General features: G+C 43.4%; 1 protein-coding gene across 2 annotated transcripts in view; it reads right to left on the bottom strand.

Annotated features, from left to right (window-relative positions):
• CCDC47 (coiled-coil domain containing 47) overlaps positions 1-14920 on the bottom strand; it is a 1413375-nt gene that overhangs the window by 362371 nt on the left and 1036084 nt on the right. For both annotated transcript variants that reach the window (XM_044055193.1, XM_044055194.1), the window contains exon 10: positions 5997-6055. In XM_044055193.1, the coding sequence (XP_043911128.1) occupies positions 5997-6055 (59 nt within the window). The remainder of the gene's footprint in view (positions 1-5996; positions 6056-14920) is intronic.

Raw genomic sequence — 14920 nt, 5'->3', positions numbered from 1 at the left:
AAGAGTGGCGTGCAGCAACTGTGGTGCCTCTCCACAAAGGTGGTGCCTCAACGGATCCTGGAAACTATCGCCCATAAGCCTGACTAGCTTGGTCTGCAAAGCTATGGAAAGGATAATCATGGACCTCATAAATAAAGATATTGGGGACCTACAGACACTGGATCCTACCCAGTTTGGCTTTGTTAAGGGCAGATCCTGCCTCTTAAACCTGGTTGATTTCTTTGAAACAGTCACCAAGGCCATTGACAAGGGGAAGGTGGTCCACACAGCCTACCTGGACCTCGCAAAAGCCTTCGATACAATACCCCACTCGGGCATTATAGATAAGCTCACCAGCTTAAATATAAACCCCTATGTCACTAGATGGGTTGCAAACTGGCTCAAGGACAGAACCCACATGGTTAGAATTGCTGCAGCCATGTCAGACTCCAAACCAGTTACAAGTGGCGTCCCACAGGGCTCAGTCCTGGGACCTCTCTTGTTCAGTATATATTTCTCGGAGTTACAGGCCAACACGGAAGGACTGTGGCTGACCAAGTTCGCAGATGACTGCAAACTGGGCGCCATAATCGACTCTCCAGCCGACACAAGCATCCTCCAAAAGGGCCTCACAGAAACAGACAACTGGTGCCAGAGCCATGGCCTCAAGCTAAACACCAAAAAGTGTATAGTCATCCCCTTTGGCAAAAACAAAGTGCCCACAAATTACCACACAGGTGGTAATCCATTAAGTACAGAAGAAGTAATTAGGGACCTGGGGACCCAAGTTGATCGCAATCTCTCATTTGACAACCACGTGGCCAAAGTGGTTAGAAAAACATTTTATATAGCCCACCTAATCATGAAGGGATTCACATCTAGATCAGGGGAGGTCATCGTGCCTCTTTACTCATCCCTCATCAGGCCCATAATCGAGTACAATGCCCCTTTTGGGATGTACCTTACCAGACACCTGCAGCAACTGGAAAGACCCCAAAAGTACCTCACCAAGAGGATCAAAGGGCTCAAACAGATGCCATATGCTGCCCGGTTAAAGAAACTCCAGCTCTACTCAGTGGCATATCGCCTGTTCAGAGGCGATCTGTGCCTGACGTATAAAGCCATGTCCAACCCGAAATTAATGGACATGCTGCACCTCAGAAAATCCAAATCCTATCGAGCTACACGCTCGAGAGACCTGAACCTCAGCAGTGAAATAAATAGGACATGCTGGAGGGACAGATTCATAACCCAGAGGCTCCCTTCACTCTGGAATAAAATCCCAGTCCAGGTTAGGCAGAGTCCCTCACTGAATCTCTTCAAGAGGAATCTTGATGAGTGGATGGGAGATCGGAGGTTTACCCCGGGTATGACTTCTGTGTCACTGTTAGACAGAGGCACAGTATACTAACCTCAAAAAAAGGGCATAGCAAAATTAATTTAAAATGGGTGGCGAAAGCCAAACACATTCTGGCTAGGCTTATAAATGCCCTAGGGCAGATAGCCTAGTATGAACCTATGAACCTATGAAAAGTCCTATGAGAAGATTTTGGTGAGAAAGGATATTGAATGCTATTGATAGCATCATATATTTGCCTTCATCAAGTGGCTGGAATTTCTTGCATGGTTTATAGTGTTAGAAAAACTGAGGAGGGCGGTTGTGGTATTATGTTTGGGACAGAAACCATGTTGGATATTGGGATGGGGGGGTTAATAAGATATTTTAAGAGTTTTCTGGATTTTTGATAGAGGTGTAAAGCTAGAGATATGTTCAATATTTGACGAGTCCCCTTTGTGTTGATACAGAATGGTTTATAAGGAGGGAAACATGGTAGGCAAGGGTGCCTGCTGCTATTTTCTGATACTCAGCAAGCAAACTGTCTTCTGCTAAAGTGGTTGATTTTAGTGTACCCACATTTTTTTTTTTTTACAGTTGTTGTTCGGGCAGGCTAGAAATGTAACTGACCTGGTTGAGTTTCAGGTTTTTATGGGATTGTGATGTAGGTAAGTTATCCTTGAGTAAGGAAATAACACGCTGTATAAAATAGGAACTGAATTTGGAAATTATGCTGTCTTTGTTGTTTGTTGTGGGAGAGGGTGTGTTGGATTGGCACCCAAAAAAGGAGCTTATTAACGGAAGACCAGAAGTGCTTTGCATTGCTCTGATATTTGTGTTGGAGCAGTTGGTAATAGTTGTCTGATTTTATACATTTACAAATACCCATTATATCTTATCCGACTGCTGTCCTACCTATCTCCTCTCCCTAAAAGTTAATTATCTTCTGTGTACCTCTTCGGTCTTAGATTGGGAAAGAAGTGAAAGGAAAATGGCCAAAATCACATATTTAAAGCTGCTGTTTTTATACATCTACACAGCATGCCTTCTCAGCTCTAACCATGAAAGACAGACACCTTATGTGTACCTCTTTGTAGTCCTAGGATGGAAAAGTAAGAGCAAATAGAGCACAATATGTATCAACCTACTGCTGTCAGATGTACATATACAGTAAGTCTCCTTTCCCCTACTCCCAAAGGAGAGAGCCACTTGTATATGCGTCCAATTTCAATTGTGAAGAAAGTTAAAAAAAAATAACACAGTAATTCACTTTATCTTGCTGCTTCTATACAGCGCACTGGGCCTTGACAAGCTATAGTGACCCTCTGTACACAGCTCAGAGATGTGATTTTGACTAAAGTTAAAGAAATAATGACCTCACTTGTCCCTAGTCAACACACAAATAATAGTGCACACATCTGAATTTTGACTGTGAGGAAAGTTAAAGAAATAGTGACCGCAGTTTTTCTAGCCCCTAGACAAACTATAGCAAACTCTGTACCTATCTCTGAGTAGGACCTGCTTTAGGCTAGGTGAGATCACAGCAGGGGACCTTACTAAATTAATTTTGCGGAGAAGAAATCCAAGTAAAACAATAAACATAATAGGACACATATTTCAGAAATGTGTTAGCTCTCAGAATGACTCAAAATACCTTTTACGTACTCATCACAACTGGATTTCCTGACAGACACCCTGACTTCCAGATTTCCTAACAGAGACCCTAATTTCCTGATGGTCAGGAAAAATTCTTGACAGGTGGCAACTCTAGGTAAGTCTGACTACAAGCTCTGAGCTCTAGCTACTTGTTTGTGAAAAAATACATTAATTTAACCATTACTTTCCTTTTTTAACCTGACAAGGTCAAAGCAGATACTGTGGGTAGTCAATAGGGATGGGGCCGTGCTTCTTGATGCTGTAATTCTTTCTTTGCAAGACTGTGTACTTAGGTAAGGTGAGCTGGCATACAAGCTGCAACTACAGTTTATGTGCAACAAAACTAAACTAAAGAAAGCATTACTATTATTATTTTAATCCTAGTATGGTCAAAGCAGATAATTTAGATGGGCAATTTGTATAGTGTATGGTTTTGGAGGATTAATATATACTTGGTTAGTGTTGAATGCAGCTGTAATATAGTTCCATCTCTTTGCAGTTAGCCATGCTCCTTTAGGCTACCTCCTGCAACTCCTCCCCCTCTTGGTTCGAAGTCACCAGCTGCCACTGCAGAAGCACCTCCAAAGTCCTTTATAAGTGAAATTTAGGGCACTTAGGTACCTAACTAACAAACAGATAAACACTTACACGACAACCATAAAAACTACATTGATCTAGTTAAATAATTAATTAAAACTGAAAGTTCAAGCTACTTCTAAGATATTATACAACCTTACTTGTAAAAATATATAAGGGCACTTCCAAAAAAATCTAGTCTGCACATATTTGTTTTTGGTAAACATACATTACGCTTTTAGTGGTGGTGCTGTGGTAGTGTTGTCGCCTCACAGTAAGACGTTGTCCGGTTCGATTCTCAGCAAGAGCGTCTTCTGTGTAGAGACATGCGTGAATGGGCGTACCTTCGTGGAAAGTTGTGCATCAGAGCTGACAACTCGGCACGTAAAAATCTACTGCCAATCATTAGTGGACCGGAGTTCCGCTGTGGCGAACCCCAACCGGGAAAAGCCGAAAGACACAACAACAACAACATCATTAAGCTTTTACAGATATGTCTGTAGGAATTTTGCCAATGGCTTAATGATAATTGCATATATTTTTGGTGGTGTGCAGAACTACAATTTTGAAATCTTTTATTAGATTATAAAAACTTCTTCTCAAGTAAGAAGAGTCAAAGTGTGGAGTGGTAATGGTATGCTTTGGGAGTTTAACCTACCAACAATTGCTTTGATTTAAGGTGAGCATTTTCATACACCCCTGTGGACTTCTTTGGACTTTGAAAATAGTTTGTCTACAGTTTAGAGAAGGATATCTTCAATTCTCTGTTTAGCTTTAATATAATCTTTCATGCATTTCATGTAGTACAGTGTTTGGTTTGTACTGTGACTGCAAAACTAACACTAAGCAAGTAAAATTACCTTATTTTGACCTAGTGAAATTAATGGACTTGATTATGGAGTCTGCAGAGAGATTTACTAAGACAGTGACAACAGATGAAAGGATCTCAAAACAGGCCTACACAATTTAAAAACAGTGAAACCCATACACCGTGTGGCAGCAGTAAGACAAAAATGTTCATAGGAAGTTACTAGGCTATTGGTCCGGAGGTCCTTACAAGCCTAGCCAAGAATTTAGCCCATATTCCGACAAGTCAGCACCCAATGCCCGTTGTCCAGCAGGGACAGAGGTGGAATCCCAGGGGTGTATTTTCTGTTTCCCATCCACTTATCCAGGTTGTGCTTAAAAAGGGTTCATGAGGTATTCTGCTAGACGTGGAGAGGGAGTCTATTCTACAGAAGGGGGAGTCTCTGGGACACAAATCTGTCCCGCCAACAAATCCTATTGATATCAAAGACCAGGTTGAGGTCGTGCATGCGGGTTACTTGAGTGCAGCAGTGCCATTAAGGCAGGGTTTGAGAATGCTTTGTATGCCACACAGAGGTCATCTCTGAGGAGTCTGTATAAGACTAGAGTAGAGGGACAGGGCCTTTAGCCTAGCCTTGTAGGGTAGATGTTTGAGGCCTTGGATTCTCCTGGTGAGGAACCTCTGTGGTCTCTCCAACTGCAGCATGTGCTTTGTGAGGTACATGTTGAAAGGGGCACTGTACCCAATTTTATAAGGGAAGAATACAGGGATGTTACGACCACCTTGTCCCTGGATGAGATACCCTTACTAATGAGGTGGGTCATGTAGAAAGCTTTCCGTACAACGGAGGCAACATGATGGTCAAAAGTCAGTTTGCTATCAACCTGGGTGCCCAAGTCCCTCAAGACTGACTGCGTGCTTAGAACCTTGTTATTAATGTGATAATTTGTGGGGACATCACTCTCACCACAGGGGATGATAATGCATTTTTGGCATTAAGTGTGAGGCCATGTTTCTGGAAAAAGTCATTTGTTTGAGTGAGACCCTCCTTGGAGGATGCCCACAACACTAGGGGAATTGATGACAGCACCCAGCTTGCAGTCATCTGCAAACTTGGTCTGCCATAGCCCCACTGGACTTGGCCTGCACCTCAGAAAAGTATATCCCAAACAACAGAGGCCACAAGACCGATCCCAGGGGTACACTGCTTGTTACTCGCCTGCTTGAGGTGGCTTCCCCTATTTTTAAGAGTTGGATTTTTCAAACCCATTTAAACAAAGTCAGTTTATATGGAATTAAGAGACTTGCAGTTAAAATGTAAGGCTCCCTACTGAAATATCAGAACTCGTAACGCAGAGTGCTGACAGACTGGGGGAAAAAAAAAGACCAGAAACTGCAGAAGAGTGAATATTGAACATTGCTCTTCCCCTTTAAACTTCTTTATTTGAAAGCGAGCAAGCCCTTTTGCTGCCCCCCACAACAACCATGAGCTTGTATCTCAGAAAAAAAGGAACAGTTTTGAGAAATGGCAGTCTTGGACCCGGTGTACACAAATTGTTTTTTTCAACCATTCACTCTGCATTTCTGGACTCACTCTTGAAGGTCCTGAGATTTCAGATGGTTACTAAAATGTCAACTTACCATTAAATGTAAACAGTAATGTTTTCTTAGTTTCAGGCAGCTTTAGAGGCTGTCCCTCCCTGAGTAAAAAAGACAAAAAAAAAAAAAAAAAAAAAAAAAGAAAATTAAACAACGTAGTGCTTTTGGAGATTGCTACACACAAATACCAAAATCCCTCTCTCATAAGTTTTCCCACTACCAGCAATACCTAGTAATGCAACTAATTAGGTTATGATTACAGTTATCTACTCAGAGTAGAACAGTGAAATTGTTAAAACCTCAGCATTTTTAAAGTGTTAAGGTGGCAACTACAGCAACTGTGGGATACAACTTCTAGCATTCTTCCGTTGTTCTGTTTACCTTCTGTTACACACCTTAAAAAGGTTCCATAAAGGAACGCAATGTACTATCATATTAAAACAAAAGATGACTGGCAATTATACCATGAAGGGAATTCTTAACATTCAAGCATTCTGAACAGATTTTTAGCAACCTCGAACAGCACACTTTACGAGCAAAAGACAAAAACCTAAATCCTACCAGAAAGCTGTGTGGGTACTGCAACGAGAGAAGATCAATTCAGTATGATGGTAACCACAACACAGTCAGGATATTTAAAAAAAAAAAAAAAAAAAAAAAAAAAAAATATATATATATATATATAATGTATATATAGTGTGTGATATTAAAAAAAAATCTATGGTGTATTTTTTTTTTGGGGGGGGGTGGTTAGGTATGGAAGACCACTAACTTGTAGCGAGGTAGCAGAAATAACAGTCTCAACAAAGGTACAGTAACATTCTGAAGCAGATATCTCCACGATGAAATATGTCTCACTACACTATAAACATTCTTTTACATTACCTCTTAACTATCATGTATGCATGACTGGGTGAATTTTACACAGTAATGAACACAGTCTTGTTTTGGGAGGTGAACAGGTATGGCAAAACTCTCATTTCACAATGTTGAAATTGCTACAGATGGCAGGTTGAGTTCTAAAGGAAAAGGGCTCTCAAACAGGGTACAACTAATATAAAATAAGACTGTCGGACTAGTAATAATGAGGGAACTTTCTAAAGAACAACCCAGAAATGAAAAGAAGTGTCTTAAAATAACTGAATAAATGTATTTTGTCTGCCTTATCATGTGGGTACTACTACCCTACAGCAAGTCAACCAAAAAGAATCACAAGGTTAAGTTTGTTTATTAACTAGTTATGTGTGTACACCCTACAAACTTGGAAAAACACAACCACTGACGGAATTCTGAACCATGTTCACTGCAAAATACCCACAATATTTTAAAGTTTTATTGTAGGGCTTTCGTCCCTCTAAAGCAAGGACTTTGTCACAAATAATTACAGAACATCAACATTGCAACATACCCGGAATCAGGAAATGACTTTGTAAACACTTTTTAAAAATGTAAAAAAACATAGAAAACATTATCTATTATTAAAATATCAGTATATTTAAAAACTGTCGAAAATTAAAAAAGACATTAAGTGCTCACCATAATGTTCTATCTGTGTTGTCAGTTTTCATTCTTACCCAACTGTTGGGTTCAGATCAGAGGCTCGGGTGTTACTAAAGCTCGTGGTAACCCAAAAAGCTCTCGAGCCACTCCTTTACTTATAATGCACCAACCCCCAACATACCCCAGATCTTGTTTGCTGATTTTACTTGAAGTGGTATCTACCAATATGCATATATACAGGCAGATATAGCTGTATCTATTCTACAGAGGGAACTATCTCTGCAGCTCAATCATAAAGAACAGTGGTGTCCTTACAATGTCTTGTTCTTCAAGAAATTTGTTGAAACAAAGGATGAGGGTTGGTGGGCAGGAAGCTGAAGAAGAATGAAAATGGACAACATAGCTGGAACGTTATGGTGAATGAAGAACTTCTTTATTTGAGGTTTTCAATTTTCATTCTATCCTCAGCTGTTGCTGTTGGGACACAGTCCCCAGTTACCTAGAACCCTGGGTGTACTCTAAGGAAGGAATGATATTCCTGAGCACAGCTGAGCCAAAAGCTGCTCTACCCCTCGACACCAGATCAAATTTGTAATGAGTGATAAAGGTATGAGGATTCAACCAGGTTGCAGCTGCATATATGTCGTCCATGGAAGCTCTGGATAGAAAGAATGAAGAAGCTGCCATGGACCTAGTTAAACGGGCTCTTACAGGTTTTGCTAAGGTTAGACCCAGTTTGTCAAAGATAAAAGAAATAATCTATCAGCCAACTGGCTAGAGTTACTTTTGCCACTGGCTTTCCCAATTTCAAATCTGCAAAAGAAACAACTGGTCTGTCTTTCTGATTTATTTTGTCCTATGTAAATAAAAGTGAAATTGTCTGTGAACATCCAAGCAATAAATATATTCACCTTTGTCTGTAATTCAGAAAAGAATACTGGCAACTTAATGGACTGATTGATACTGGATTCTGACACCACCTTGGGAAGCAAAGACGCACGGTTTGTAATGTAACTCTATCCTTATGAAAAATCAAGTAGGGAGGTTTCGATGACAAGACGAAGTTCTAAAATTCTTCTAGCTGAGGTAATGGCCACTAGAAAGACAGTTTAACAAGTCAAGAATTTAAGGTCACACATTTCACTGACAGCTCAAAGGGGGACTGAATTAAGTTTTGCAGTACCAAGTTCAAATACCATGGTGAAGTAGGGTCTTTATACAGGGATCTCAAAAGAAGAGTGCCTCTCACGAATGCTTTACAAAGTTTAGAAGAGACCACAGAAGAATTTTCAAATCCAATATGAATATTAGATATTGCTGCCAACTGAACCTTAATGGTAGAGGAGCTCGCCCCTTATTAAAGATCAAAGTAAAAATTCCAGTATGTTATGCATCGGAGCTGAAAAAGTATTTATTTTTATTTACTGACATTTGGTGACTGGGAAAGTCTGACTGGGCCAGAAACCCATTTTCAGTGGAGGCCCAGGGAAAAAAGCTACAGCAATATTAATAAGAAGAACGTTAACATATATACATATAAAAGTTACCTTAAATTTGCGCATAGGCTACAACAGACATTGTAAAAGAGTATTTACAACAGTAATTGTGAATAAGTTTAACAAAATACTAATACAAAAATATATTTATACGGAAAAGAGCAAGACGTCCGTAGGCATATTGTTAGCATTTTAAGAGTAAGTAAGACAGTAACATTTGATGGTACTAGCAGGAGGAAGAAAGGATGGATGGCATATTCAAGGTGTGAAAAGAGATAAAGAAAATTAAAGGTAGCAATTCTAGTTTTGTGAGTGGTTTAGGGAGGTACTTTAGTAGTAGGCAATGGACAGCTGGAAGTGACGGAGGATAAATAGAAGTTATGTCCTTACCATAACGTTCCATGTGGAGTGTTCATCTCGCCTTTGTTCTTACACATGGGTTCGGAGCCGATCCTCGGCTCCGTGTCGGCCGCTTGCAAGCTCTGCATCGAGAAGAAGCTCGAGACAACCTAATACCCACAATCCCCCTCTGCCTTTACCTCAGATCTAGTTTGCAAGCAAACCAGTAGTCAGAGAGAGCACACTCATGCTTATATCACATATGCACAGAACTAAGAGTCTATATATATATATATATATATATATATACACACATATACACATATATATACATGTCAACTATATATACAACAACTGCAATGCAGAAGCAGAATGCCCCAGGCCAGGCACCAAACTGAACTTTCTTCCTAAGGGCGGGAGGGTGGGAATGTAAGAACAAAGGCGAGATGAACACTCCACATGGAACGTTATGGTAAGGACATAACTTCTATATGTGATAGTGTTCAATCTCGCCGTTTGTTCTTACACATGGGTAGCGTCCCTAGCTCCTTGTTCCTGAGGAACTCACGGAAGGACGTTCTTGAGCACAGTGGAACCAAAGGTTGCCCTGTCCCTAGAAACCTTGTCTACCTTATAATGAGAAATGAATGTATGTGGCTTAGACCAAGTAGCAGCCGCACAAATAGCGCCTAGTGGTAGGCGGGCTGCATGAGCCAGGGATGTAGACACTGACCTTGTGGAATGTCCTTTGGGTTTGTGCAAAAGAGTTTGATTTGAAGAATCATAGACATAGATGATACAATCAGTTAACCACTTAGAAAGAGTTCTTTTGGTAACCGCTACTCCTTTCCTGTTATCAGCAAAGGCTACAAAAAGTTGATCAGTTTTTCTGTGATCTTTTGTTCTATCCTAGTAAAACCTTAGCTGTCTGTGAACATCTAATTTGTGCAACATATACTCCATTTTATTGGAGTGATTCTTGAAGAAAGTGGGTAATTCAATGGACTGATTAATATTATTAATAGAACAAACTTTAGGAAGGAAGGAAGAATTAGTGCGAAGAGAAACTCTGTCAGAGTGAAAGATCAAATAAGGGTGCTTAATGGAGAGAGGTTGAAGTTCAGATACTCGCCTAGCGGATGTAATGGCTACCAAAAAGAGAGTCTTCCATGACAAAAATTTCAATGGGCAAGAGGAGGCTGGTTCAAAGGGGGGCAGCATTAACTTAGATAACAATAAGTTTAGACTCCAAGGTGACGTAGGAGATCTAATTGGTGGTCTAATATGAAAAGCCCCTTTTAAAAAGGCTTTACAAAGTCTGTGGGCCATAACAGGAGCCCCACATTCTTCCACATGGAAATTAGAAATGGCAGCCAATTGAACTCTTAATGTGGCAGGAGAAGCACCCTGATGGAACAAGTCTGTTAAAAACTCTAATATTTTATTCAAAGGAGCTATAACAGGGTCCACTTGCTGTGTGTTCGCCCAGAATACAAAGCGCTTCCATTTACTAGTATATGTTTTAGTAGTGGAAGCTTTATGAGAAGCCACTAATATATTCTGAACTGCAGGCGAAAGAAGATCAGACCTGGCTAAGTTGGGAATTGGAGCAGCCAAGATGCTAGATGGAGGGACAAGAGCGATGGGTGAGGAGCCCCTGACGAGTGAGTCAATAGATCTGGCTCTGGGTCCAGGATCCAGGGTCCCCGAATGCAGTGTGTCATGAGGAAGGGGAACCAAATTTGACGAGGCCAGAATGGGGCAATGAGGATTATTGTCCTGTGTAGGTTTTTGGCTTTCTGGAGAAACTTTGATATCAGGGGGAAGGGAGGAAATGCGTACAGGAGTCCCGGGGGCCAATCGTGGATCAGTGCGCCCTGGGGACTTCCCTGGAGGGGTAATAGGGCAAAGTAGCTCCTGCATTTGGCGCTCATTGGAGACGCAAACAGATCGCAGGAAGGCTGGCCCCACGCGAACAATCTTTTCGCAACTGACTGTTTTAGGGACCACTCGTGCGGTAACAGAATTGCTCTGCTCAGCCTGTCCGCTATGACGTTGGATGACCCCGGGATGTGTGTTGCTATGAGAAAGCGACCCGTGGACTCCGCCCATTGCCAGATTCTCATGGCCTCTCTGCATAGCTGATAGGACTTGGTTCCCCCTTGCTTGTTTATGTACCAGACTACCGACATGTTGTCCGTCTGAACTGCAATAGTTCCCAGAGGAAGAAGGGGAGCAAAGTGTTGCAACGCTAGAAACACTGCCCTCAACTCTGGAACATTGATGTGCAGATTGTACTCTAAATTGGTCCATTCGCCTTGGACTGTCTGTCCCTGAAAGATGCCCCCCCACCCTATCAGGGAAGCGTCCGTGGTCACCGTAACTGTAGGCGCGGGTAGCACAAATGGTCTCCCCTTGGAAAGGTTGCACGTCTGAAGCCACCAGTTTAGGTGTGTTTTGCATGTGTTCGTTATAAGAATCTCGTGTGTTAGAGGTAGTTGTTGGAACGACCATTGTGCAAACAGTAGCCATTGTAGGACTCTCATGTGCAGTCTTCCCAAGGGTATTGCAATAAGAGAAGCTGACATGAGTCCCAAAACCTTCAGTACCAGTTTTGCTGAGGATTTCCTGGACAAGAGAAGAAGACGTATGTGAGTCTGAAGTGAAAGTATCCTTTCTGGAGGAAGTCTTAGAATTAACTGATGTGTATTTAATTCCGCTCCTATGAATAAGATACTCTGTGATGGCTGTAGTAAGGATTTTTCGAATTTTACGGAAATTCCTAGGTGAATACACAGTTGAAGAGTATAGTCTCTGGCCTGTACTAGTTGACGCTGGGTGGTGGCAGAAAGGAGCCAGTCGTCCAGATACGGAAACACCTGGAATCCTTGGCGCCTCAAGTGAGACGCTACCACTGCCATGCATTTGGTGAAGACCCTGGGGGCTGAGGTCAGACCAAAGGGCAGGGCTCGAAACTGAAAGTGACTGGCACCCAGCCGAAGCGCAAATGATCTCTGGATGCCCTGGCCATTTTGATGTGGTAGTATGCATCCTTCAGATCTATTGAGCACATCCAGTCGTCCTTCTGTAAGAATGGAAGGATCGATTGAAGCGTGACCATTCGGAACTTTTCTTTCTTGACGAAGGTATTGAGGTCGCTTAGGTCCAGAATGGGCCTCCAGTCCCCTGTTTTCTTTGGAACTAAAAAGAACCTTGAGTAAGTCCCGAATCCTTTCTGGTTCGCTGGGACTGGTTGGATGACTCTTTTTTTTAGCAGCTTTGAAATTTCTATAGCTGCTGGCTCTCGCAGATGGGGGGTACATCTGGGAGTCTTTTCTTTGGAATGGGATGGGATAGAAAAGGTATATTGTAACCTCTGGTAACCACGCTTTTTACCCACTTGTCTGTAGTTATGTTTTGCCAGGCCTGAGGGTATAAAGCTAGCGACCCGACTGCCTCCAAAGCAGGACAGTCGGGCCTCCTCTCAGGAGTGCTGGAAAGGTTTACCAGGGAGTGTATCCCTGTCACCTTGATTCTGCGGACCCCCTCTGCCGCCAGGGCGGCGTCTTCCACCTCTGCCCCCTCCTCTGCCTCTAGAAGGGGCATCACCCTGTGTGCCTGGGAAAGATCCTTGGGGTTTTCGAAACCACATTTTTCCACCATGTTGCCCTTTGGGGTACGGTCTGGTTGGGGTGGAAAAACGGACTCCGACAGCAGACAGAGTCTTTCCCTCCTGCTCACACCGGGTAAGGGTCTTCTTTACTTTGGGGCCAAAAAGAGTGGCACCGTCAAATGGGGCGTTAGTAAAGGAAGACTTGAAGGCTTCCGCAAATGAACATAAGCGCATCCAGGATTGTCTGCGAAGAGCAATCGCTGAAGCTGCTGCCCTACTCGAACCTTCAGCTGCGTAAGAGATCAGCCTCATGGACGAGTTCACAATGGATGTAAGGGTATTAAGTTGCGCTGTCACTTTCTCTGAGACAGCAGCATCTGTAGTACCCTGGAGGGTATCTCCCAACTCTTTGACTAGATCCCTCTGTAGTCGTGTAAAGTGGGTCAAATAGTTCAGGGATCGCATGGAAAAAGCCGCTGAACTAAAAATGCGCTTCCCATACCTGTCCATAGTCCTAGAATCTTTATTAGGGAGATGGACAGATGAGGAAGATTCCGACATCTCCTTTTCGTGGCCGCTGCCACCACCATAGCGTCCACTGGAACTCCTTTTGTCAAGTAAGTCTTGTCCTGGGGTGCAGTGATATACTTATTGGGTTTCCTTGGGACTGGTTCCACTGTGTCAGGAGCCCCCCACGCCCTTCGAGCAATAAGTTCCATTAATTCATCGAAGGGCGGAGTGACCCAGGAGGAGGAAGGGCGAGCACCGAATGCCTTCAGCAAGACTGACTCATTCTCAGAAGGGGGGAGGGACTGCCAGTCACCTCTCTGTTTCAGGATCTCCAATATGTCAGAAAAAGAGACATCTTCTGAAGGTGACTTAGGGGACCCTTCTGACTCATCTAAGTCAGTATCGGATGTCAAGGATTCTTGTGGAGAATCTAAGTGTCTCCTCTTACACAATCTTTTCCTAGGGACTTCTTCGTGGGGAGCATCCGAAGAAGCCTCCGAGGAAGAGGGGGCACCCTCCAGGGGTGGCTGAGACACCGGTGCTCGACACTTGGATGTGGCCGTGGGTGCAGAGGAGGATAACGGCCCTTTATGGGGAGGAGAGGTTGCTTCTACTGATGTGGTTGTCTGGGTAGACAACACCTTCCTCATTAGATCGAAAGCCCCCGGGTCCCGAGTCGAAGAATCCCCGAAACAGGCACCGAAGGCATCGACCCCGAGGACGGAGCCGAATCGATCCGCGCCGAGGCCCCGAGGGGAAGAGTCGGAACCGAACGCCGGTTCGCCTCGGCCCCGGAACCAAGGACAGATCGTCGGCTCCGAGACTCCGGTACCGGGTCCGACGGAGTCGAGGTGAGAGGAACAGACCGAGAAAAGGACGGTTCTGGACCCGAGGGCTCCACAATCAGAAGATCAACCTCTTCCGGCTCCAAAGACTGGACAGGTCTCGGAGGAGGAATGGATGGAGACAATGGGAGGCCTTCAAGTTTCGACACCAACTGGGTGGAAACTGAAATAAGTTTGGATAGGGCCGAATGCTCCAATAACTTCTGCACCACACGATCCACATCGACATCGGAGAGCTTAGAAGAAGAACGGGTCGAAGGAACCGAAGACGGAGCCGACCTCAATAGAGTCGAGGGAGGGAGCTCCATCACCGGTTCCAAGACTCGAGGCTCAGGAACTGACACCAGTTGAACACTCGGCCCCGAAGTCTGTGGAACCGGTGATCTAACTTTACTCAAAGAGCTCGGAGCCGATGACTTGGGCTCCGACGCCTTCGATTCCTTCGAGGATTTGGATGCCTGGTCTGAAGCATCCAGAGCCTCCTGAAAGGAAGGTTTTAATAACCCCCTGTCCATGAGTTTCCTGCGCCTATCTGTCATGACCCTCACACTAAAAGAGTGACAAATTGAACAGTCCTCTTGTAAGTGGAGAGGGCCAAGGCAGTAGACACAGGAACTATGGTTGTCAGTAATTGACATTTTTTGGCCACACTGGCAACGTTTA

Source organism: Protopterus annectens, chromosome 13.part0, assembly GCF_019279795.1.
Source record: "Protopterus annectens isolate FY-2018-M chromosome 13.part0, PAN1.0, whole genome shotgun sequence".
Taxonomy (NCBI): domain Eukaryota; kingdom Metazoa; phylum Chordata; order Ceratodontiformes; family Protopteridae; genus Protopterus; species Protopterus annectens.
Note: the sequence above shows the minus strand (reverse complement) of the source record. Positions and strands in the feature narration are given on the sequence as shown.